The sequence below is a fragment of the Agelaius tricolor genome, unplaced genomic scaffold (assembly GCF_023055355.1).
Source record: "Agelaius tricolor isolate 1412-34295 unplaced genomic scaffold, bAgeTri1.0.p SCAF_6, whole genome shotgun sequence".
Classification (NCBI taxonomy): domain Eukaryota; kingdom Metazoa; phylum Chordata; class Aves; order Passeriformes; family Icteridae; genus Agelaius; species Agelaius tricolor.
Genome location: NW_027269266.1, coordinates 16,275,310 through 16,303,253, shown reverse-complemented (window position 1 = coordinate 16,303,253; position 27,944 = coordinate 16,275,310). Strand labels below are relative to the sequence as shown.

The window sequence follows — 27,944 nt, the reverse complement described above, 5'->3', positions numbered from 1 at the left end:
AGGCTCACAATTCAGTCGGTGTAAAAATAAAGACATTCACTGCTAAACTTCACCACATCAGTGTGGAGGTAAAGTTGACAGGACCACTAAGAAACATGCCTATCTTCTGATTTCTGAAGGAAAAATTTTGTGAAGAATAATTAAAAACATTTTTCAAAAAGACCACTTTTCTTAAGTCATATGTCCAGAAATCCAAAAAAACCACCCTCTAATCAGCTGCTTTTGGAATAAACTGCAATTTACTTATGGCAGCTCTCCCTCAAAATATAAGTACACTTAACACAACTGTATTACATACACAATTTGAACTGAAATTCTTGCACACCACATGTAGCTGGTTTATTTCGTTCTAAGAAGAAATTTCTGTTTCAACAAGCATTTTAATTGAGTTTTTGGAGGTTTTTGATCTCCTTTTTTTTAAAATACATTGTCTTTTTCCAGGTCGTTCTCATGAAAGCATTAGCTAAAATGGCCTTAGAAACAATTTTCATTCTTTTTCTATTTTTTTCTTATCCTACATTATAAGAATTAAACTTGGTAATAGGCAATGTAATTTACACTCCACTTAATGTTTCCCTCACAGCACACATATTTGATTTATGATACATTTTATGCATTTTTCTCCCTTTGGTTCTTCAAACAAACTTTAAAATGCTGTTTTCACTCCTAAATGTAACTAAACTCAGTGTGTGGATATAAAAATCTATGTAGTTTCTCTCAAAATACATTTGTCAACAGTTTAAAAAACCTGCTCTTTTCTTAGTTTCTCTCATCCTCCCCTCACACATTTTTCTTCCAATTTCTTGACATAAAATGCAGGCTACAATAAAATGGCATAGGCCATCACAAGGGCATGCAAACAAAGCATTTTTCTTTAGTGAAGGCCCACCTTAATTATTTTAAGTGCCTCCTTCTGAAATCTGACATTTTGAAGGAGGAAGGGAAGTAGGAGAAAGACACTCAATTGGATAAATGAGAGCCAGGCATGAGCAGAAGCTCAGCAACCTGAATTCTCAGACACAGCTGTTGCAAGAAGAATATTCACATTAACTAATAGGGGGAGAGATGGATGCTAGGTAAAAAAAAAAAAATCAATACAAGAAGGGCTAAAAAGTTTAATTTGTTGCTATTGTTGTTATGCTGTTATGTTTGATTAGTTTTGGGATTTTTTTAATAAAGTCTCCTCTGAGGAAGAACTTGTGTCTGTTACAAGCATGTGCTTCTGTTTTGTTAGTTTGAGGGAACAGTTCAACTGTTTTACTGGCAGGGCTTTGAAAAACTCAGTGGCAGAGCAACATTCACCTAAAAGCACTGCTAAATTTTCCCCTTTCCTGTCCCAATCGTGGTTCCTTTAAACATGGATGCATTTCCAGAAGTTCACCTACAATTGGATTAGTTGCAACTGAACAACAGATTTTGAAAATGATTTGTTGGCTCTTAAATGCCTGGAGAAATAATTTAAATTAAAACAAATAAACAACTAAAATCTGTGGCATCCATCCTGATGTCAACCACTTGCAATATGACACGTGACACTACTCAGTATCTGTAGGATCCTTCATCTTCTGCCTTAGTGATTTCACTTTTATTAAAAGCATTAAGTATCCTGAAATCTCAAGCCTGTGCATTACTGAAGAAAAAAGCATTCAGATTTAAAACAGGACCTCTGTACCAGGGTATAATCATACAAGTACAGATAACTTTTTGCTCCATGTTGGTCATTAAGGCAGATCTTGCCAAAATGTTAAATATACATCAAAATCAAAAAGAACCCAGAGGTCTCTCTGTCAAGGTAGTTACAACACACCAGGTATCTTTTCAACTGTCATTTCAGAACACAGCTCCAACTGCTCTTATGCTCTTCAGAAGGGGTGATACTTCTTTAAGTATTGTTAACTAATTAATAAATAATAAGCCAGAATAATTTATTTTAGTCACCTGAAGTCCTGAATAGTTTTAACATTGGAGATTATTTATAGTTTGGTACATTTTAACTCATATAACTAGCAGGTCACAATAAACAACAACAAAACAAACCCTGCAGGTTAAGCAGTAGTGTCATTTCTATATGGGCCAATTTATTCTAGAATCCCTGTCTCTTTCCTTCCTCTTTGCTTCAAAGCCTTCCTGCTCTGAATTCCACCACAACATGCTTCCCCTGCCACCAAACCCCTGGTTGATGGTCTCCAATATTCCAGGAGTTACTGGACAGGTCTTTTTCCACTACTATTAATTTAATGGAATAGGAATCCAAACAAGGGCTAAGTTCAACAAAGCATGAAACATCATTATTTTGTAATTTTTTTTCTGCCAATTCTGACAGGCATAGGAGCCGCTTTTTGAACAACAAACCTGAAACCTCCCATACTGACATAACACTATTTTAATATCATAAAAATTATAAGAAGCCATAAGAAGTCCAAATTTTCAATTATTCGCTAATCTTACTATATTGTGTGATTTAAAAAATTTTGCAATGAAAGCAAAATGGAAAGTACTATAATTAGAAATTAAGTTTCAAAAATGCAGCAAAAAAAGTTTGCTGATCCTAATTATTTTCTATCTGACTCCCCTTGATGAGGAATGAACATCAAAGCTTAATTTGGCCACAACAGTTGATTAAGCATAATCAACTTGCTTTACAAACTTGTAAAAATAAAGGTTTTTTTAATAAAACAGCCCCAATGTTCTGATGAAAATTTTAAGAGAGAGAGAGAGAGAGAGAGAGAGATTAACTTTGGCTCTGTTTGTAGGAAAAGTTAAAAGCTATAAAAATGGATGCTGGAAAACCAGGCATTATTGTATTTATAACTTTTACAAGGGTTTAAATAAGAGAGTAGGAATTATAACTATAGTCTTTTTCTAGCTTGAACAGAGACAAACCACAAATACTGATGCCATTTTACTACTTATACTTTTAAAAGAATACTCAATATTTCTGTAAATCAAAGAAAAATTCATCTCACATTGCCAGATCCATATTACCAGTGACCAAGGTATTAAAAACAAAATACTGTATTTAAGGAAGATGCCAAGAACGAGCAGATGATATTAAAGAAGTTATTCTGGTAACTAATCTGACAATACTTCCATTGGTTGAATGCCAGCTAGATTTTACTGTTGATAGTATTTGATTAAAACACAATAACCATGAGCAAGGCTGCCACATTGATGTTTCTAAATTACAACCATACCTTTGTTATTTTACTTCAGCAATTTCAGGTATCAATTTGTATCATTATCCAATGAATTAAAGAAAGAAACTCCATTTAAAAAAGTAATTTCACTGCTATCCCAAATTTAAATGGCATATTAAAATTTGCTCTGAAAGTATAGCATTTGCTGATTTGAGATTAAAGTACTTTTGTTAAAATCACTTAAACATTGGTATTCCTAATTAGATGGATATACATCCATCTTCCCCTCAACCCTCTCCCATCATTTATTCTGTAGTTTTGCCTAACAGAAACTGCTTCCCTAGCTCGTTAAGATTAATATGCATTTAAAATACATTCATATTTCCATGAACTTTTGATATCAAATTTGCCTCCAAAGAGTAATTTCTTTATATATATATATATATGCTATGTGTTTGAGCCAAAAAATTAACTAAGAACAAGCGTTACACATCTGATTATGCATAATAACACCGTCAAGAAAAATTAAGTAACACAATTTAACATCATTACTGTTACCTGGAATAACTGAGGTAAAGCTTTCACTGTGAGACAGAACCATATTCCCAGCTTGCACGGAAGTAAGTCATGCCATTGTGGTTTGTCCAGTACCCTGCAGTCAAATGAAATGGTAGGTTTTTCATTATTGCCACACAATCTCAAAGCCAGAACTTTCCCATTATCCTTTAAGATGATTAGCACTTGTCAACTCCCATAAAAATGTCTGACTACATAATAATAAAGATACATTTTAAACATTTAATTCAAAATATCTAACAGCTAACTTCGAATCATTTCTGTATTTTGATCTTCTAAAAGGACTTTTCTTCAAGAAAATAAATTCATAAGCCACATAATCACTTTAGTTTAAATAAAAAACCAAACCAAAAAACCACTCAAGCTTCAACCAAGTGTTCACGAGTGCTGACAACCAGATATGAAGACTGTAGCATAAACAAAACAATACATAAAAATTAATGTCATTTGCAGTTCACTGGAGCATTACTCACTGATGTCATCAAGAAAGACGACAGGCAGAATGGTCTCTGATCTCCATCCCTCATTGATCCAGTTCATGCCCCTGCTGTGTGAACTATTTAAACCCTTTATTTCTTTCTATGAATCAATAGAAGAAATAGTGGTATCTTTTGGAGTGTCCTGAAAGTCACTATTTCCTTATGTATTCCTCGACAAACAATGTGTTAGAAGCCTTCACCAACACACTCATATTTAAGTTAATCAGATAAAAAGCATTTAATCAGACAAGCATTAAAACCCCATAAGAACTCCTTGCTTGGAAGAGGAATAAATTGAAGCTCAAATAAATTGAAATTTGTTAACTGTAATCAAAGGCAAAAACCCTTAAAGAGGGAAAAAGTTCTAAAATCTCCTAAAATCAACTTGTAAAAATGATATCCTTTTATAAGACAGAAGCCTTTAATTCAGCCTTAATCTTTCAATGATTATTGATCTGCTGAATAAACACCACGTGTTTATTTACAAATCCAAACCTGAAAACACACACTGGCACACTTTATATCAGCAACGGCTGTTACTACAAATACAGTTGTTCTTCTCACAGAATATTTCAAAGATGCAAAAAGAAAACGAGAGAACTGAATCAGTAGCTGACAGAATGTTTTAAAATGCACAAAACAAGAGAGTTCTTTCCCACCTTTCATTTTTGTCTAGAGCAGCAAGTTTGGCTTCCTCTGTACTCCTGCTGCCTGTTTTTTTCTTCTTTTCCCTCTTTTTTCTGCTAAGCAGTTCATCCTTGATGTAGAAAGAACTACGGTTACAGGTTATCATTAGCATGTAAACCACAAATGTTACTGGGACTCTACTGTGAAGGGTAAACACTAGAGTAGCATTTATGCAAATGTATCTGGGGTCCTACATGATTAAGTAAAATGATCTATCTTAACAATAACTGTTGCCATGGTATCCAGTCTTTAAACACACATGAAGTCCAGTTCTGTCACTCATGTGTATCTCCATAGCAATCAAAGTTTTCTAAGAGGAGAAAGCATTCAACTTGCCTCCTTTCTCATTCATCAACTTCAATAATGCAGTGGGAAATAAAAAAGTAAATAGATGCTAATGTATGAATATTTTTCAAGTTATGGTTAGTTTTTTTTCTTAGTCTACTAAGTGCAACAGACTTGTATAAAATTATCAAAAAATAATGTGATTTATACTGCTTACCAATTCCCACCCCGTTAAAAAAAAAAAACAAAACAAAAAAGCATTTAGCTTAGAACAAAGGCAAATCAAGTATCACTTTTAAACAAATAAAACCTGTTTATTTTTAAACCTTAGATATGCCTACAGTAGCATATGATTCTTCATCAACAAATGATAGACTTTTTCTCTTCTTCCTTCCAGATAAAAACCCAGGACCAGCTCTTGCAATTTATTACCAATTCTAGAAAAATTAAGTCATTGTTAGATTACCATTTCTGAGATGCTGAACATCTCCTTCTGTAATTATCATCATTTTAAATATAATATTTTTAAAATATGAAAAGTCCAAATTCAAACCAGGGGCAGAGGTATCTATCTATCTATATACGCAAACTTCTACAGGAAATTCAGTACTAATAATTGAAGCAAGTTTGATTTATTACCAATACTTACCAGCTGTTTTTCCAGGTAGATTGACCAAACCACAGCATAATGACCTACTGTGAGTATAATGAACAAGAGTAATGCCAGCTCAGCATTGCTCATTTTTCTCACCCGCCTGTAGTAGAACACAGGCTGTCGCCAATCTGGTAGTCCATTGATCAGAATATCATCATACCTACAGTAGCAAACATAACAGGCTTTCATGGAGAGCTAAAAATGAAATAAGCCAAACCATCCAATTATAAAACAAAAGATAATCCACAGAGTGCTTGAATAATACACACACAAAAGATCATTTAGTAATTTTTTTTTTTTAGAGAGTAATGCCTTGTTTTGTCAGCAGATAGGCTTGCATGTGGAAACAAACAGGCTCCAATCACTGGGGCACAGGGGAAAAAAAAATTCAAATGTTCCTGCAACCCTTGCCCCCCTCCCCTCCCAAGTTCATTCACTTCTGAAGTAAGAGACTTCCAGAAATGTGTTCTACGTGCTCCATAATCAGTGGGCAGGTCTCCGTGATCAAAGTAAGTAACAACCCACGAAGAACTAAATATGTAGCCAAGAACAAATGTCTCAAACACTAGAAACCCTTTTTTCTTTTACAAATTAAATGCACAAGTGCTGGGGGGAGGGGAGAAGCATCTCTGCTTTTTGTTTTTGTCCTTCAGTACCACAAAATCCATTAGGTAAAAACATGCCAGACTTATCATACCTTCTTTGTAAGATAAGAGCTTAAATTAGAGGCTTGATATTGATGTTTGAAAATGAAGTTCACCAGTTTTTGATTTTCTATTTGAAACACTGTCTTGAAAATCAATCTATTTTAAAACTTTTTAATTACTAACCCTACCAACTGCACAGAAACTATTTTATGACAATCCCTTTTCCTTCACACAAATGTCTTGAAGGATCTTAAAATGTCTGAGGTCTTTTATTTACAGTATTTTAATAATTTAAAAATAAACAAACCACAAACATGCAAACCAAATTTTTTTAAAATAACTCTTCAGAGTAAAGTTTCAAACAAAAAATCTCTACAGTAAACTCATAAATCTGTATGTTCAAGATGCACAACCTGTTAATCTTAAATTGAACACAACTCATTACATATTCTAATCACACCATTTCCAGAATTAAATCTGCACTGAAAGGCCTAATTTGGTGCAACACATTGACCAAAATATTTTAATTAAAAATATTCTGAGTTAGTCGCAGGCCTAATTACAGGAATAGAAATAGGGCCTATATTGTCATGCAGGTCAGTAGAACTCAGTAGTAGGTTTTTCTCAAGTAAATTGACCAATCCAGGAATAATAGCGCAGCTGCTAAACTGCCAGTCTTGACATGTAAATCAATTTAAATGCAACAACTGCACTAGCTACTTTGATAGTTATTAAATTGATACCTTGGAGATGTACTAAAAAATTTATTTCCAGAAGCAAATTCATTTTAAGCAGAAAAAGAAGCAGTGGTTTTCAATTAAAAAAATATACCTTACTATAGTGCATATCTGAAAAGCTAACTTCTGATAAAACATTTGTTCAAGTTGGCACCATTATGTCTGCATAAAAGATTTAACACCTCAGGATTCTGTTGTGTTCTGAATGATACCAGAAGTAAAATTCATATTACAAAATTCTATCTTCCATTAAAACTATGAGAATACTAAAGTTAAGATCTATTATTGTAAAATTTGAACTAATAACTTCTTCCCTTTCCCAGTAAGTCAAAACAAATTAACTACTGACACCTTAATACAAACTCTGTTCAGAAAATTTGCTTATGATGTTATTTTAAAATTAAAATTTCTACTTAATTTTGTTTAAGAAATAAGGAGATGTTTTAGCCTTTAAAAATATTACAACATTTACAAGATTTTAGTGATAATAGAAGAGAATATTTTAGAAACAGAACCATCTTTAAAACAAATTAGGTTGATAACAAGGTTTTACATAAGATGCTCTTCCTGTGAAATCTTCAGAGAAATACACGTACAACCTAATTTAATATACATTTATTAAGCAGTTGCCTTCTTATATACTAAGGGTTGTTAATTGATGCGCTGAAAAAGTGGCTACCGATTAAATAAAGTCCATATATACTGATGGTAACAATGCAGTAATATGTAAACCAAGGCTTCAAACTAACATTTGGCAACCACATTCTATTATAAATTATCTGTTAAGAAAAAAATAAATGAAGACAGCAGAGCCTCTTGCATTAAGTGCTTTAAACAGCCCTGGGTATTTACCAGGCTACGTCGCTGCTCTGAACAACAGCCCCCACGGATTAAGGCTCGGAATCAATGCTCTATTGATTTTACTATCAATGAGCATTATGGCTCACACGACTGGCCATTTTAAGGAAAGATCACTTCTATTATAACCCACTTTTTAGAATATATACTGTTAAAAGATAAATCACTGCTTTCAATAGTAATTAAGCTCTGTATTTGAAAAATAAAGATATCAATGATTTTTAGGTTTTCAACTGGAAAATGATCCTACTGAAAATCAGTAGCTCCCATAATTTTAAATCTTAATTTTCAAATTTCAAATGTGATTCAATTAAAGGTAAGTTTCTCATAAAAGATTTCCTGTATAGACACTTATATTAACTATGAAAGACAGTTAATCTGTGTGCATCAAGAACTACATTTGGAATTTAATTACAAAGCATTCTTTTGGCAACCTATATTAATTGTAACTCTATGTAGGAAAAAAAAAAACAAGCTGAAAAGAAAAGATACATTTGCAGGATTTCTTCCACAAACATATGCGCACAGAATACAGCAAATTTTTCACGTATGAGTATGCCTACCAGTTGTCTCTGAAATGTAGCAGTCAACAAGCTACAAAAACCCCAAAGCTCCGGTACAGAAATAGAAAGCCAAAACCATTCCCCATTTAAAACCATGCTGAGTATTTATTTTAAAACTCAGCAGTCTATAAAAGACTTGGTAGTCCTGTACTAAAAGTAACAAATTGCAAGATTATTAACATTTCTTTTTTTTCTATTTTATTTCATAAAATACTTTTTAGAGTGTTCTTTGTGAATCAATTACATTGCAAGTAAAAAAATCCATTAACTGTAGTAACTAATTACAGTATCATCCATCTTAATATAATTATAATTTACTTTTTCCTTTAAGAGGCCACTGCATTTCATATTTCAAATAATTTCAGAGATCTGATATAGTTTATATACTATAACCTTGAATTAATGAGGACTATTCTGAACTATAGAAAGATTGCCCTGGTGGTTTTTATTTTGGGAGGCCTATTTTCCTCAAGCTGTCAAAGACATCCAGCACAACATCAGCCAGAACAATTATACTACAAATACAGATATTTAATTATTAATGAGAACTAAGATAGACACCTTTCTTACTCTACACAAGTGTATTTTGATCCCTGTGCAAATGTTTTGTTTCCTGTAATCAAGCCAACATTGTTACAGAGGATAGGCCTGGTAGGTAAAAAAAGCTCCTTACAAAGGTAACAAACAATGAAATTAAGACCTACGATTTCTTTTATGTCTAATTACAATTAACCAAAGTGCATAAAATTATTTTTCATAAACTGAGATAATCAAAGGCTAATAAAATTTATCACTGTCAAATTGATTTACCAACAAATGCCCTAAAGGTGAAGTGTATGGCAGGAAATGCACCCATCTCTACATAACCTAAAGAGAAAATTTTCTGTAGAATTTCACACTGGAGAGTGTATACAAAACATAAAATATTGTGTTCTGCTGCATATATGTTTAATTTAATAATGTTTAATTTGATAATTTAATGTTAAACAGTGCTACATTAAATGATGCTGCATGTATGTTTATTGTCAGAATATCTGAATGCTTTGATCATGTTTCACTCCAAAGTGTGTAGGAGAGAAGTCCTAACATGGTAGTAACTACCATATTCTGCAGTACTACTAATGATACTGGTATACTTCATGAACAACTATATGACTTTCTCAAAAATGAAAATCATGTTTTAAAGCCCAGTTGTATCACTGTCAGTAGAGTAACTGTAATATTTTAACAAAGGCTTCTGCCATCAGATAAAGTAAAAATTCACTGATAAATAAGAAAATGCAAAGGCTTTAGAAAAATAATTACATGTAGCTGGCCAACAGATCTGCCTTTTTAAACACTGTTTCTGTACTCACACAAACGAACAACACCTCTGACACTCACCAAGAATGACATTCACAGGGAAGGGATTTTATTGTTTCAAAATGAGTTCATCACTCTCTCGTACAGTGCAGGACCTTATTCCTGCTCTTGCTGGCTCCACTCTCTGTACACATACCAGGAATGATTACATCACTTTTGAGAGGAACAGTAAGAGCCAGGTACAGCTGCCTTCACTGCACAGAGCAGGATGCTGCAGCTCGCTCTCCTCTCAGTGGTACAAACCCTGCCCCAAAGCATTCAGGTGCTGGGAAGGGATTCCCACCCAACTGCCAGCAGGAGGCTGCAGTGGTTTCTGCCCAGTGCAGGGGCACTGAGTCAGCTTTGAGCTTATTTTACTCTGTCCCTTGCCACACGCAATTCAAACCAAATATCAACATGTAAAGTAGAAAGATTCCAAAAAGCAGTAACTCCCACCCTTTCCTTTGCTGTGCAGCTGCAAGTAAGGCTCGAGTTACCTAACAACAGAAGCAATAGAACAGGGAGAGCAGCTCCTATCACACTTACTGAAGACCTGTATTAGAAACGTGCTACAACAACGCCTTGCAGGCCACCCTCCATTTACGAGCTCAGCTGAGAGATTATCATTACAGTGTGCAATAAACCTGATCAATACAGGGCTTTGCAAGCAATGAGACCATACAGCTCTGCTCTACAGGTTATTTCTAAACTCTGCATATTATTTCCAGAAAATCCTCCGAAAATAAACACTGTTTAATCCACCACATTTCTATTAATTCAACTATAAAATCAGTATCAAACATACATCCACATTGTGCAAGAAAAATATGACATTGCCTATGTAAAAAATAAGTTAGTGACAATTAAATCACTAATCTAAGATAGAACAATCTGCTCCTGCTTTAGCTTCTCATTGAATCACTGATGCAGTAATTAACAATATTGGAGTAAGTTAGTCACCTTTGTAATGTATGCAAGGCTTAAACCACAGTTTTTGCAAGCTACTGTATCACAGTTTCGTGCAAAAAACTTCTATTACAGCTGCAAGGAAATTCCTACAAGTTCCACGATGGAACTAAGTTTCAGAAAAACAACACTCTGAAGTGCATGCAAGCAATGCTACTAAAAAAAAGTTGGGAAGATCTGGGGGATAATTCACTTTAAGTGGCCTGAAATCATTTAGCTAACATTTTTTAAACTTTTGTTAAGTGTAACTTCACAATTAAATTCTCTTTAGAAGGATGAAATAAAAAACCCCACAAATTTCCAAAAGTGCTTCCATGAAGTACATTTTCATGACACTTGAAAAGGGGATTATCAAAAAAGTAGATAATCTGTACTATAAACCCTGGACTCCTGCCAAGACATCTACAAAGCCAAAATCCCTTCAAGAAATGTCTCATAAAACCCCGTTTAAAGACTTGTAAGCTGAAAGATGATCTACTAAAACACCAACCCAAAAGCAAAAGTCTTTCAGTGTCTCAGTTTTTCTGATAATCATTGGTTGAAACTCCTATTTGTTTAAAAACAGGAAAAAAAGTTCAAAATAATCTTCCAGAAAGTAAATTAGCCCCAGGTTTCCAGTTCCTTATCCTACCCTTCAGGTACTGCTGGAACAGCTCCTGAACCAGCAAGGACAACTAGCATTTATTAAAAAATATTTAAAAGCTTCCACTATTACATCTGAAAGAAAAAAAAAAAACCCTATGAACTAAGCAACAGAAAACAATGCTGAAGACAGCATTCAAAGGAAATAATCCCTAAATATCATGCAACAAGCCTTTTACTGATACAGGGAGGTATTACTGGCATTTGAATAAATGGCCAATATTTTTTAATCGCAGTTTTTAAAAATTGACAACTGAGCAAAAAAGCTGATATAGCTGTTAAGTATTTTTTAAAATTGCTTGAAATAACAGCTAGTTTTCAAAGTTTTCAAGTACTAATTTTAAAGGAGAAAAAACAGTATGTCATGCAAAAACACCACTTTGCCATTTAAGCCATATACAATCTTTAATTAAACAATTACATAGATTTTACTAACTGAAATTATGCAAAAGAATAATGTGAAGTGTTACAATTAAGTCAAATAGAGCTTGAATATAGCACTGGTATGAATGCTTTATTTAAAAACCTGTGCAATTTAACTCACCTCTGCCTCCTTTCTTCATCCTTTAAAACCTCATAGATGGCCACCAACTAAAACAAATAAACAAAACACCAAAAAAAAACACAGAAAAATTTTACTTTATGACTGAATTTATAAATTTTGAACAGTAGTATCATTTTTACATTTGCCAACAAATGACCTTTGCTAGTTTTTACTTTTCCCTACACCACTAAGAGGCAAACCCAGTGTGCAAAAGAAACAGTAATATATTAATATACAAATGTCATCAGACAGAAACAAGCAACTCTTATACAAGACTTTCTTCCCATCCTCACATCTGTCAAACCAAATCTTGTCTCAGGTAGAAAATCCTGAAGATCTTACTAAAATCAAGTAAGCTGAGGTCAGCCCGAGGTATATTTTTAAAGGTAGAGCTAATTACAAAGTCATGTTATTTCACTCTACAAATATTCAAAAATAACTAAAATGAATTATTTTCATTAAATTATGCCTATCTAGGACTTGTGTTGAGAACTGATCAAAAATTTTCCCCACTGCTTTTGCAAGTGGAAAACATATTTACCTCCTAAGTGTATAAGCACTGTGTTCAAATTATTTTTAATATACAGGTAAATATGAAATACAAGTTATTGAAAAAAGTAATTCCAAAAAAGTGTACTTGGTTTTAGTCTAGCCACATCAGCAAAACTGTAACTCAATGTTTAACTTACTAATTTCAAAGGTGTACCACTGTTCTTACTAAAACAACATCGACATAAAAATTCTGTTTTCCCCTAAAAGTTTTATTGCCACACATTTTACTTACTTGCCTAAACTGTATTTCTGCATTTTCATCTTTATTCTTGTCTGGGTGTAGAACCAGAGAAAGCTTTCGATATGCTTTCCGAATGTCTGCAGATGAAGCATCCTGAAAAAGAGGAAAACAAAGCAAATCGTGAGAAACCATTCCCTGAACTTTTTGAAGATCTGTAGGCAGCCAACCAAGTGTAGGAACTAAGGCAATGTAATCTGAGACATCTAACAACCAAACCTGCAACCAGCCCAGCCTAAATGACTTAACAGCCATTCAGTCCAATTCATCTTTCATCTTAACTCTTTCATTACCATACATCCATTACAATGACATTTGCCAATACTTGCAAACACTTTCTTGCTTAAAACCTAGCCCAGGCACCTTCTGCACCATTTAAAAGTTCAACTGAAAACTGAAAATTATTGCATCTGCATATCTTCAAGACAGACATAATTTCAGCAAATTATCATGCTCAATTTCCCAAACTCAGGACTTGCTAGGAACTCTTCCCTTATTAATATTTACATGCAATTCACTCCTAATAGGACTTCCATTCAACTTCAGCTTCACCATGTCTAAAGAATTGTATTTTTCTAAAGTAGCTTTAAATTGCAGTCTTGGAGCTATACTGTAGCACTGACATCAATCTATACCTTAACCATTACAAGAATTGCACGCATTTTGGAAGAAAAAATAAAATTAAACACAAAATTATGTACCAACTAAGCTGCACAAATGCAAATTTCTGAATAATGACTGCTATTTAGTACATGCTGCAAAGATATCCAGAAATGAAGATACCAAGAGCTGTATTCTGTCATATAGGTGTAATCCCCACCAGAAGATACACAAAGCACAACATTTAAACAGAACTACTTGCATTTTACTGCTAACATGTCCAAGGCAACACTTTAGAAATCAACTGCTTATCTGACAATTTTTATTTCTTGATTTTATATATACTATTCCTTAGTATCTCTCTTACTCCTAAGTAGATTCTTTCTCTCAAAATTACAGTATAAACAGGGATTAAAAACCCAGACCTGAATTAGGTATATAACAAAGTGAAATAAGATAATAATTAATTCAATACTGTAATTAGTCTACTAGGCTTTTTATTATATATCATTACTTTAATTTTGGTTTTATAACATAAGGCTATTAAAATGCTGTGTACAAGTTTGGGCCCAGAGTGAATAATAGAAGACGACTGAACTAGGGGAGGGAGAAAAGTAGGGGAAATGCAGAATTTGTGAAAATACAGCATGGAAACTATCTTTAAGGAAGTTCGTATTTTCCCCTAATAAAAGACCAAAGTTTCCGTAGTCTCTTCTCTGTCAAAGGAAAATGTTTTTACTACTGAAAGAAGATTTCTCCTGAAAATACCACACATCCATTTTTAAATTTTTCCATTTTCAAAGGCTACTTCTAAGGCATGTGCACACCAAAGCAGAATTCCTCTGCTCAAACAGCAACTTGCTTCCAGCTTGATTACTGCCAATGAGTTGCTTCATATTACCATTGTTTCACAGGTTTATTTTTAACTCTCAGCTAAAGGGAAGGAAGAGACAGTGACTAAATATCTATTCTAAGCTCAAAGAAATATTAAATCCTTGAGATATGGACTTATAGAATTATATGAAATACATGTGAAAATGAGATGTAAAAATATCTTTTAAAAATTAGGGATTGAGTCTATGATAACCTTGACAAATGAGTACCTCTAGATTTGTATTTTGGATAAACTACAACTTATTCCTTCTCTACCACACATTTAGATATGCTGGGTATTACTTTTGGAGCACCCATGATTAACAGCTCATGATTATGCTTTATCAGTTAAAAACCTAATAAAACATATTAAAGGCTGTTCTGCAATATTCTTCCAATTATTTCAAACAACAAACAAGCAAAAAAGAAGTTACAGTGTTTTCAGTTGTATCTGAAGAATTGAAATTTTAGTTTTATTTGGGAGCAATAGGATTGTTTGTGTAAGAGATCAAGATAAAAGGTATTTTATCTGTTCAATGCTTAAGCAAGGCAAAAGATCCCAAGACAACTCTGAAATGATAAAGTTGCTTAAATATTTATGTTGTTTCACCTTGAGAAGTTGAAATAAATGTATAAACTTACAAATTTAGAAACTTGCAAAACCAGATGGTTCATCTTAGTTACCAGAAATAATGTAGAGATTGTTTTGTTTCCCCTCATCTACCAACCCAGTCAGCCACTTCATAAACAACATGGGCTTGTCTTCAAACAAAATATAATTATTTAAACACTACTATAGCAAATAAAAAACAGGCAATATTTTACTGGCCATGGTTTTATCTAAACCATGAAAGTGATCTTTATCAACATATCAGCTTATTGTAATTAAGCCTCTAAAAGGTTGAAGAGCGTATTATAATATCAACAAAAAATTAAATAATGGGATATTATTGTCAATTATTTCATTACACCTGGCACATATTAATTTCTAAAGCAGTAAGCCTGCCTGCTAACCCATTCTCCACAATACTCCCAAACACAACACAGAGGACCATTGTATATTTGAAATATTTTGCCAATTAATGCTACCTATAGGTACTGTTAGGCATCTTCAGGCAGCGTTCCAGATCCTCTAGAACCCGCCCTGAACAGAAGTCATTGGTTTCTAAGGCAAGACTCTCATCTCTGCAGAAGTTCCTTCCTACCAGTGTGTGACTCTAAATAAGCTATAAAGAATGATTCTTTCCAACCAATAAACACCCCCCACATTGATGTCAGCTGCTCTGAGAGACCTAACTCTGCTGGCCATCTTCAGTAACATTTCCATAAAAGCTAACGCTTTTAAACAAAGAGTTAAGAGTTGGTGTTTTCTGCAGACTAAGACATTATTTTACATATTACAACACAAGTCTAGAGACTAGAGAAAGCCATGACCACACTAAGGTTTTGCTTGTTTAAAAGAAACAACATGTTAGGTTGCTTTGTTTACTAGCAAAATCTCAATCTCAGTTACATCTAAGGAGGGAAAAGTAAAACCTGTAGAGGCACCTCAGTTAATAGCAGAAGGAGCTGGTAATGTCACAGACAGCAAGTGCTGCTGATTCACTGATTTCTCCAACACTGCTTCAGGTTTGCAAGTTTTGCCACCAATTGTTGCAAAGAAGCCTGTCACACTGTCACCCTCAGGTGGATACAAACATCATGAGTACCACCTTATTTCCTGATAAATATCTTTTCAAAGCAATATTGTCCCATCATAGTTCCAAGGTTGATCATCTCTTTGTTTTGTGCTAGAATTGGTTCTCAGAAATACAAAACCGCAAGTCTACACTTAGGTAGGCCATAGTCTGGCTTCTTATGCATGGAAATATGCAAGTGTTCATTTTTTAATGCCCAACACTTCATCAAACAGAATATCCACATGCCTAGTTACATGACCTCTAGGCAGAACTTAAAAGTTAAATCTTGTACATTTTTTTTTATAATCCCTTATATTTCAAACAAGTATGTTAGCATAGAAACAAAATTAACATTTAAATAAATCAACAGAATGTCAAAAGTCAAACACATTTCTTAAGGTTTCTGCTGGACTTTCACATTTTTGTCTAAAGGGCAATACATGTCAGATTCAAAGAGTTGGACAGAAGAAGAAACATTCTTCTTCCTGTTTATGATGTACTTTTGGCAACTTGTTGAATTCTGACAATGAAAAACACATTACTAAATTTCAGTTTACTCAGCATCATGTCCAAATTCACTAGTATTACCAAGGAAAGTTCTCTCATATACAAATATATAAGTAGGAACACAGAAAGGAATTTTTCACAACAAAAAAATAAATAAAATATATAAATGCACATTTGCCTTCCATTCTTTTAAAATTAAATTCCTGTTCAAGATGCACCAAGTTTTAAATCTGGTCTCCTCCTCTGCCTATACAAATTCAGAGTCCCACAGAGTTCATGGCCACCTTTACAATAAATCAAACAACTGGCGCAGTACACAGTACAAGCATATTACTCCATTGCTTTCCATTCCTAATGTAACTATGATTACTAATGAAGCTAAAAAAAAAAGCCTCATTGTGTTCCCAAGACAATTCTTGGTGAACACATGACATATCAGATATTGCCATAGGCAAACAGTGATTAGGTCAAGGGGAAAAAATAATCAATGTCTACATAGTTTTCACTTACCAACATACACAATTCAAAACCTAAATTGTTCCCTTGAGTGCAATGCAGTTATACAACAAGACTTAGTTACTCACAATTTAGCAACTGCTTCTAACGCAGTAAATGTGCTCAATTCATCTTGGGTTTTAAATATGTCTGCCAATGTCTTCAAATAGGTGGCAGTATCTTTATTAGCAATGGAAGGCACATGGTCCCAGAACCAACTATGCAGATAGAAATCACATTTCTATTCACTTGCAGTTTGTCCAATCACTAGTTAATGGGTGAAAGGAAAATGACATCAGTATATCTATTTCATTGCACTGCTGCTGAATGACTGTGTAGAATTTTCCACAGCCATGTTACTGAAGCTATATGGCAAAAAGTGACAACTGTATAGAGCACCAGCTGACTGTATTTCAAGTCTGAACTTGTTAGCAACATCAGTGCAGGCAAGCTTTCATGAGGCCTTTTTCAGCCTTCCCAAACTATAAATCAAACCTATGAGGCTTTGGTGTTTGGATTTTCTAATTTTCCTTTTTTTTTTTAATTCTAGAGTAATTCAAATGTATTGGGTTTCTTTGATAAAAATATTTCATTCAGTACTTCTGTGTAGAAGAGAGGGTATAAGTCACTACTTTCCTTGCGGTGAGCATCAGCCATACAAGCTGAAGCAGAATAGTAGGAAACAAAGTACGCTTTGTAAATTTACAATCATCTGTTTTTCAGCTATGATTTCAAACTGCAGGATGTACAGCCTGTCCCACAAAACTCACAAACAAGCAGGCATAGATAACTGGACAGAAGCTACCACCATCTATTAAACGTTGTGTCAACACTGATACTATCTATTTGTTCGTCTTGGTGTGAAGTCCATAGAAAACGAGTATCCCTAAGTGTCAGAGAACAAACAAACGTGACTGCAGGTCAACGATTAAATATCCACTGTCCTCATTCCTTAAGCAGCATCAAGGAACTCGGGATGGGTGATTGCCTCCTTAGTGCCTCATTAACATATGGAGACAGAACAGTGACAGCTGAGACTCCACAACCCCTCGCTAGGTAACTCATAGGATGGAAACCACATAGCTAAGACCCTTTTTCCTTATTCTTTACCCCCTCTTTGCTTTAGCACAGGCTGACACAGACCCTCAATACCACTCCCAGATTTACTTCACACATACTTACTGCAACCTGGTCTTAATTTAAGCTCCCGTGACCAGATTAGTTCCAAGAAGTACACCTGAATTTGCCAAGTCTGCATGTGGAAAAACATTTATGAGGGAAATAGAATCTTGTAGAAAATTCCAGAGGTGGGAAGGACCTGCTGGCAATCCTGAAGAATATAACTCTAGGAAAGGAAAACAAGTGTCTCCCAGAAGACCAAGCATTATCTGTGAACTTTCATAGTTAATAGATACCAGCTGAGTTTTGACTTAAATTTCTCACTGCATAACCTTTGTTCAATTACCCTTTATTTTTACTGAACTTCTTTCTAAGACACTCATCTTTTCCAAGGATGCAAAATGAGTAAAACTCAAATTTGCTGCTTGTCTACAGATGAATACTCGGAGCATACGCAGGGAGGAGGAGAGATGTGCTCTGCTGCAAACTCAGCCATGTGTCTCACAACATTCCATTGATTTAAACTGAATGACAGCACAGCAGGGAAATACATAGGAACTAAAAATAATGCTAAAAAGGTGTTTTAATGCTTTTTTATTCTGCTAAGTTTTAAAGCCATTCATGAAATGAAAATGAATACAAACCAGCACAATGTATTCCTGTAAGCTTCTGATAACTGGCACAATCCCTTCACTGGCATGTTTGTTTCCAGGGGAGTGTGTCAAATGAAAGAAGACTCTGTTTTCAGCCTAGCATGCCAAATGAATGAAAATTCTGCTGCCTCATGCTTGAGAAACCAAAAAAAGTGCTCTCCTCAGCATATGTGCACAATTGTATGGGCTTAGGTTTTCTTCACCTACTAGAACAACAGCATTTATATATAATTCTTTTCTTCCTTTCAACTATTTTACCTTCGGCATTTTTTCAGAAACTGATTACTTAGAAAAAATTACACTGTCCAAGAGAACAGTGTCATGTACAACCATAAGTATATATTTTAATACAGACTTTGTCTCTGAGATGCAGAGAACACTCATCAACTCTCCACAGCTTTAGAATTATTCTTCAAATTCACAATGGATAGAGGCTACCAAACAACAACTGAGGAAAACTCAAGCCAGTATTAACTAATAAAAAATTCTTCCTACTGCTGTATTTTATTTCCGTTTAGTTTTCTATTCTGATAGCTCAAAATGAAGGAATTCGTAGATAATCTTTATTTCACATGCTTTTCCAGGAACACTATTATGTATTTATTTTTATTCTATTTGATACATGAAATTATTGTTTACACAGTTACATGTGTTACATATTTTTATAATATAGATAGTTGTAAATATTTATATATATGTGTGTGCACATACCTTATAGTCTAAATGAAGTTGTTTCTAGTGAGTTGTCTTAAAAATCTGCCTATTACATCTGAGATTTCCAGCCTACAGCTCTCACATAAAAACATTACCTACAAAATTCCTGCTCCTGCAACACTTTCAGAGGAACTAAGTTGCTACAAAGAAAGACTATTGCTTTTGCAGCCCAGGTTGGCAGGGAAAGCAAAATGTGGTGTCTCCTGCAGTGCATTTCATGCTCAATGCCTTTGCTCTCAGATAGCACAGCCCCTTGATTGACAAGAGGTGACACTGGACCCAAGGACAGCTGCACACAGTCCACATTCACCACTGTGGAGCATGAGCAAAGATTTTAGGGTGTTGCATCTGACAAGTTCCAACCCTTCCCATGATGTAATGCCAAAAATATGCTGCTATTTGACTGTTTATATAGTCCTCTTGGTACATTTCTGCTTCAGAACGTTTCCAGCTTCTTTTCTTAGGGTAAGGAATTAAAGAAAATTAGAAAATCAGCAAGGCTACATCCATACCACACCTTTACCTCTTCCTCCTTTTGCTATTCCTGTTCTCATGACACCCTTCCACCAGAACTGACCCATACACTTGACACACCTAGACATCTTTCCAAAAAAACTCTTCCCTGATTTCAGTTCAAGGGTAGTTTTTTGCAGGGAGATTTCTAACAACTACAGACTAAGATCTTAATGACAACTAAATACCTATTTAAAAAATAAATAATAACCCCCCCTGAAATTGTTTAAGCTTCTAATTACTGAATTCCTGTGTCACCTAAACAGTTACTGTCACTTCTGTGTCTACAACTTCAATTGCTGAAACTTTTCATATTTTTATGAAAGGTGTTTATTACCCTCCTTCTGATGGCCAAAAAATGAAGAAAGAGCATTTGAGGGACAGGATATAGGAGGTATGAATGAAAAGATAAAGCCATACAAGAAGCAAACAAATCACAATTACCTTCAACACGGAAGTTTTCAAAAATATACCCATTATCTTATGCATCAACAACACTTACAAGGTGAATAATCCCCGCAGGCAATAATTTATAGAATAAACATTAACTATTTATTGGCAACTTCTTCAGCTTATCAGCAGTGAAGGACAACAATTTATATGCCCATACACCCAGATACATCCATCATATATATTTTCACATATATACACATACTAGTTTAAAAACAAAGGTGTAAAAACCTTACATCCCCAGCAGCCCTTAATGTTTACACAATGCTCTAATTTATATTGTAATTGCTGCTCAACTTCATGAAGCATTTTAAAACAGAGTTAAATAAGTTTGGAAAGAATAGTGTGACCATTTCTCTACACTGACTTTAATAATGCTTTTAATGTACAACCTTATTTTAAACAAAAACATGGGTATCATACAGCTTCTCTTGCAAGTGCAAAACAAAATGGAAAGAAAATAAAAATAAATCATACCTTAAATATTCAAAGGCCCTAACAGTAAAAAATGAAAAGGTGTATCAAAAAGGATTTTATGAAGCCTGTGTCCCAAGCTCACAGTCAGTATTTTAACTGGTAGGTGAATTACAGAATCATGATTAATCAGGTAGTTAACACTAACCCAAAAAACCTACACGATGCAGTCAAAGAGAACTAGAGTTTTAAAAGATCTGGACAAATTGGAGAATCGCTGTTAAAAAATATGACATTATTTCCTGAATGAAAGACTAATGGTCTACATCTGGACGGAATTCATCAACGACAAAAACATAGGATAGAAAAAAGCAGTTAGGCAGAAACGATCAGTAAATCACAAGCTGAGGGTGAGTCAGAGGCACGATGCTGCCTTTCTGTGCCGCACAGCACTGTGACACGAGCAGTATGGCAACAAGCAGCCGTGCCGTGTCACACAGCAATTGTAAGACCTCAGCAGATTGCTGCACCCAGTTCAAACAATACAATTAAAGACAGCCAGGAACATGTTCAGATGATAAACAAAGAAATCTTACTAACAAGAGGTCTAGAAGAATAGAACAGTGACTTGTTCAGAGAAACAAAAAGAACAAGAGTGACTTAAGCTTACAGAAAAGGCAGCTGACACAAGAAAATAACATATTTAAATATGCAAAAGGTAGCTTTAAAGGAAAACTTTAATTATTGCTTTGTCTGATCTACCCGGGGCTAAGCACTATCAGTCAGCTGGCAGCACAGGAAGATTCAAGTCAGGTACCAGGAAAACATCTCATAAGCAACACCAGCATATCACTGGAACAGACTGCTGAAGTCTCCTTCACAAGCAAGTCTTGCATACATTTATCAGGCGGGACTTCGATTTAACCAGCTCTGTCACAGCAGGGTACAGTAAGTCACTAACAGTCTTCTATTTTAGCATTTAAATACCCTTTTGATGATCAATTTAATAATTACTCTGAAAATATTCCAACTGGTTTTACTGCATCTGTTTATGTAGTTTAAAAGGCCCTAGCTGAAAGACAATATTCTTGTCACACTGAAGATGACAGATGTTCATGCCGGAAGAGTCCATGAAATTTCACAGAACCTAAAAGGGCTTCGAAAGGAGTGGCAAATAAAAAGGGGTGGCAGGAAACACTTCTTTGCTATGAAAACCCATGGGACCCCACTCCATGATTTGCACCACTAGGCATTAGGCTTATTTGTCCTGTTACACAGCAGCTGCTCCAAACTAAGAAAGTCATCCTGTAGCAGATGATCACAAGTAAGGCATCCATATAATTTGAGTTTAGAATACTTTTCCATCCATTACCAGCTTTAACCTTGAAAGATGGTAATAGAGAACAGATATGATAAGCAAGATTGCTTGACAATGTCAGATGAAAATAAGGACTAAGCTGAACAAGAAAAACAAGCAGAAATTTCCACAAGTAAAACTTTAAAAAAAATTAATTTAACTGTTCCTTTAAAAATGTTCTGTATCTGGTTTATTATAAATACATCCTTAAATGCTGCAACAAAAACACATAAATTAGGATAGGGTAGAGCTGCTGTAGTAAACCACATCCATGCAGACCAGGCATAATTTATTCATTTAAGACAGAAAGCAGGAGCACCTCTCTTCCAATATTATATATATTATATATATTATGTATAATATATATATATATGATATATATTATATTATATATATATAAAAATACATACTATATTATATATAGTATATATAATATATATTATATACATATAATATATATTATATACATATATTATATATTTTTATATATATATATGTTTACAATATATACTTTTTTTTTACTTAATACATTTCCTATTTGCTTCCACCCTACTTTTCCTATAATATTACTGAAGGGCTCAGTAATAGGTTAAGGACACTTAGCAATAGGTCTGTCCACTGAACCTGAGCTGTGAGATCCAGGTGTACCTGAGTCCACAGTCTTTCATCTGTTTGTCTATCCTCCTAGAGTCTGAAAGAAGACATGAAGCATTTACTGAGATCGAGTAGTTTTTCATCTCATGGCTGCAAAATCCACATTGTCCAGTTTGAATAAATTCTTAGCACATTTTTCCAGAAAATAACCATTGTTAAATGAAAAAAATAGAAGATACCACTTCATGTGTGAGGTGATTATATTGTCCATGAATAAAACCATATTTGGGGAATGCCACTCACCTACCACAAGGCAAAATTGTTTCACTCTTTATTTTTGGCATATAAAATAGAAAATGTCTACAAATCCTGAGCTATGGGCCATTTATTTAAGAGTTGGACTTGATCCTTGAAGGTCCCTTCCAACTCAGAATATTCTGTGATCTTAAAAAAACATCAAATGTAAGCAGTCATAAGCTAAAATAATTTTTCTCTTTTTTTTTAACTTCAAACCCAACTGATCAGAAGTGGCAAAATGCTGTGTATTTTTAATCAAAGATGCTTCAGTACACTGTGTTAAGGTAACTTAGAGATTATACAGGATACTAATACCTCTAAAGCCCTAAAATACATTCCTAAAAAGGGATTAATTTATTAAAATTTTATTTCTATGTATATTTTTCTCAAAAACATGTTTTAAATAGCTAGGTTTATAAAGAACTACCAGCAGCATTTGTCAAATTCTTTCCTTCTTTATTCAGAATACTTTCTACTGAGCTAGTTAGGATTTAGCCCTACTCGTCGTGTAGGAGATCGTATAATGATCCCTTTATACTCATTAACTACCATTTTAATGAGCTATTACTACCTCGGGACTCAGAAGACCTCAGGGAGGTTGTAACATGCCACTACCTATATAGTAATTCACTGCTGAGTTAGTACATAGCCTCCTTGAAAGAATATAGGAATGCCCTCCATCACTGTCTTTCATTCAGATGCCAGCATCAGCAAGATTTTTGCATGTAAGACACATCCCATCCTAAAACTTTAAAAGCATCTCAGTTAAACTCCAATAAGTTTAACAGATTACTGTAAGTGTAGCCCCACCACGTTGCTAAATGTTTTCACCCTCCTAATGAAAGGAGCTGAAATCATGAGCATTGTCTGAACACTTCAGCTCACAGTTTGGTGGCATAAAATATTGCAAATCTGATCAAGGGCCAGGGTAGGAGGAAGGGGAAACAACCATCGCAAAGGGCTATTGGCAAAATCTGCCAGAATCTCTATGAGCCATAAATTAGGCAGCCGATGTCCAAAGGTACACAGATAAAGAAATCAAGTTCAGCATTAGAAATCATCAATTAAAATTCACACAGAAGTTTAATTTATAAGCAACTGAAGCCTAAATAATGTTAAAATTTAAAAATTGCGGACATATGTGAAAAGCCACATAAATGCAACGACTTACGACGGGACTGACTTGAAGACAGCCTTTCCCATTCAGTAGCAATTTTGTAAGGAAAACTGGTATTATGGTCTCTAAAAATGCTTATCTGACGTTATTTCTAGCAAGAATGAGGCAAATAATCCTAAAGGAAGATAATTACCTCTCAAGATTTATGGCAGCTGTGGGCAGATACTGTTACACACAGTGGCACGCTGTTCCCTGAATTGCCCTCTGTGTTTTTCAAATCAAAATGTTTTAACTGAACCACACAGGTCCAAGCAAGGGGCAGAAAGATCCCCTCCCTGCTTTTCATAAAGCCACTCACTGCAAGCAGTTATTGCTCTTGTCTTCCAGTACTTTGGAGGCATTTCTGCATCAGGGAAGGAGGGGGGTAATTCATGCTGATTCATAAACTGCCTCCTCTTTTGGTCTGCAAGAGCCAAAGCAGACACTGAAACAGAGATAAGACAACAGACAGAGCACAGGTCTGCACAGGGAAGAGAAGCAGAGAAGATAAGTGAAGGAAACACTTCTGATCTGCTTCAAGTGTTCTTCAGTCAGCTGAGTGCAACACCCAACAGCCTCACCACTACAAAAGGCAGTGGGTATCAACCACATGGACGTGCCTGTTTCTCTCCTTATGCACAAAAATAATTCAGCAAAAACAAGCCTTTTGTACCGATAAACTGGATAGTTCATCACCACCCTCAGAGCACTGAGAAAGGCACAGTAACAGCCCATACTCAATACTGGCCCTGAAGTCATGACTGAAACAGATTGGGAAATGCTCCCTGCTTCCTGAGAGAAAAACAAGTAAAGGAGCTAATGTAAGGTCAGTTTTTCAGCCACTGATATTCACAGGTGGCAGCTGTGTGGATTGTATTTGCCTCCCATCATGGGTCATCCACCCATAGAGACCTGTCCTCAAATCACAAAAGCAGAGTTGAAACTAACCTACTAAAGAAATCTCTTGCTTCCTCCATTTTCGTTTCCCTGCCATCATAAACAGAAGTAACAGATAGGAGGAATTTTCTTCTGACACCTGTATTTCAAGGATACCTCCTCAAACTGGAAGGATTACAGAGCAGGAAAGAGAGCCAACTGCAGGATCTACAAAGTTGGGTGAGCAGAGCTGGCAGCAAGACAAACAGTGCAAAAGGCAAAAAAGAACAAAATAAAGAGGAAAAGTATGCCTTCTTCTATGCCTGTGGAAAAGAAGAATCAGCAGTTGAGTGAGCAGCAATAAAAACTTGGCAGAGGTTGCATCCCATTAACTGTGCTACCAGAAATCTGTTTCAGCCAACTGACTGCAGAAGATAGTGGCTACTACCAATTCATTACTTGCCTCTCAACATGGGATTACAGGATTATCAGCATCAAAGATAACAGTGAAAGTTGGGAGATAAAACTGTGGTCCTGCTGCCTCAAGTAGAAACACTGGGAAATGTAGAATATTTCAAATGCATAAGATAAGGTTTAAATGAAGCAAGGATAAATCTTAATATAGGTTCTCATCCAAGTTTTCAAGTAATGAAGTCAAGACTAAAAGAAAAATCATCATACAAGTAAAAATATAATTAGTAGGTAACTTTTCACACAGGGGAGGGGAAAGGACTGCAAGTACACAGCTCCTACACAGAAATAAGCATTCTGTTACTGACAATCCTGCAAGTAACAATAATACACCCAAGCTGCATTTCCCTCCGCATCATAATACCAGCCATGGAATCTAATACATGGAGAGTTTTTTTCCCAACAGATGCAATTTCTTCTTCTCATAACTTGTCTTTTTAGGAAGGAAGAAAACCCAAGCACAAAACAGTGGTGGCAGAAATACTGCAAAACTAGCTCTGAAAAAATCTATCCCAGTAAGTACCACTCGACAACATAACAGAAATATTTACTTCAAAGTGAAGAAACCAGGAAGAAGGAAGAAAGTACTAAAATTAATCTGTTTCCTCATCTAGCTCCCCTCTTCCAATCAGTACCACACAGACCCTGAGCCAACTTGAAGCAGATGCCAGCAGTGGAAGCTGAGTACCCTGTGGCAATGTCGACAAAGAGCAAATAGACCTAAAAGATAAAAATATTTGGTCAAATTCTGTTTTTGTTCTTTGAATCAAGAGAAAGGATGAAACTTTATAAGTAGCAAGAGAATGTATGGTTAAGAAAATGATGAGACTGCCAAAAGATAAGAGGTTAATTTGAATTTAATTCCATCTAAAATGTAAACTTACCATTTAAAAATTAGTAGATAACAGAAATATGATAAAGATAATACATGCTACAAACAATAATGAATATTCCGAACAAGTAAAGGGGATTTGGGAAGAACTCCGTGATTCCCTGAAAAGGAACTACAATCTGTTGTTACTCCTGCCACTCTGTCTTTATGCCACACGCAGAAGATGAGTGCTTACCCAGCGAGCAGCTATTCAGGGTTTTTCTCCACACATTTATTCATGTGTGGCCTCATCTGCTCATAGCTGCATGCTGTTCAGACATGTTTGGAAGCTGTGGCTATTTGTTTTGAAGCCCATCTTGATGGCATCACAGTTCATCAATACTATTCACCACTGTAGTCTCTTAAGAGACAAGTGGACATTACTTACCTTTTTTAATATATCATAAAATGAGGCACAGATTAAGGTAAAATCATCAGTAATCTCAGGTGCTAATTTTATCTCAGATATGATTTTTCCAAGTGCTTGGTATCAAACAACATTTCATACATTCAGGGCACAGACTTTAATCGACTTCAGCTGCAGCTGCAAACCCTCAGCATTTCTGCATATAAGGCCCTAGTACCTCAAATTATGCAACCAGAATTGCAGAGCACTCAAATCAATTAGTCACCACTTGGGAAAAGTTTCGTTTAAACGACTTGCCGAGCATCACATAGGAATTCTGTGGCAGAGAGAGGAACAGAATTCAATCCTCAAGGGCACTTTTCGTCTGACTAGCTTACCCATGAAACCATTTCCCCCCGCAATCTTCTCCCCCACTCTCTACATACCCTCAACATCTACAGGTTAAACAGTTTTTACAGACAACAGTCTCTTTCAATACATAAGCCTGAAGCTGCACTGGGGCCAGATCTCTCCCTGAGCCTGAATAAGTAAAGACCCTGTAGAATATAATGTAGTGAATTAAAAATCATCACAATGAACAAGCACAAAGAAACCAAATTAAGATTTGAAACATTCTGAAAACTGACATTCCCTAATTTTAGAGCATGCAGCCCCAGAAATTTGTTCCTAGTTCTTTTAAAAGTGATATTAAGGTACATGGCTGCAGTACAAAAAGACAGAGAAACAAGCAGATTCAGAAAGGAATAAAAATTTGCATATCCAATGCAGACTTGCTTTATAATACTAACTCACAAGCAGTGTTTTCCCCCCTCCCTTCAAATAAACCCCAGCTCTCTGAAGCATCATTTTGATTCTAACAGGCTCCACTAAACTGCAGAACAATCTGGCTAGTTAACAACTTGCCTATTTCAAATTACAGATCTTAACACAAATAGAACATAAATGGATTTTTCCTTTTAAGTGTAACATTTCTGTGAGATGTACAGTAGTACTGGTGTCTTCACAGACACAGAATATCACTGTAAAAGGGT

General features: G+C 35.1%; 1 protein-coding gene across 1 annotated transcript in view; it reads right to left on the bottom strand.

The window, feature by feature from the left end:
* DNAJC1 (DnaJ heat shock protein family (Hsp40) member C1) overlaps positions 1-27,944 on the bottom strand; it is a 107,292-nt gene that overhangs the window by 56,371 nt on the left and 22,977 nt on the right. The window contains exons 2-6 of the mRNA XM_071428841.1: positions 12,902-13,003; positions 12,118-12,164; positions 5,814-5,979; positions 4,852-4,949; positions 3,696-3,789 (exon numbers count right to left, since the gene is read on the bottom strand). Coding sequence (XP_071284942.1) covers positions 3,696-3,789; positions 4,852-4,949; positions 5,814-5,979; positions 12,118-12,164; positions 12,902-13,003 — 507 coding nt within the window. The remainder of the gene's footprint in view (positions 1-3,695; positions 3,790-4,851; positions 4,950-5,813; positions 5,980-12,117; positions 12,165-12,901; positions 13,004-27,944) is intronic.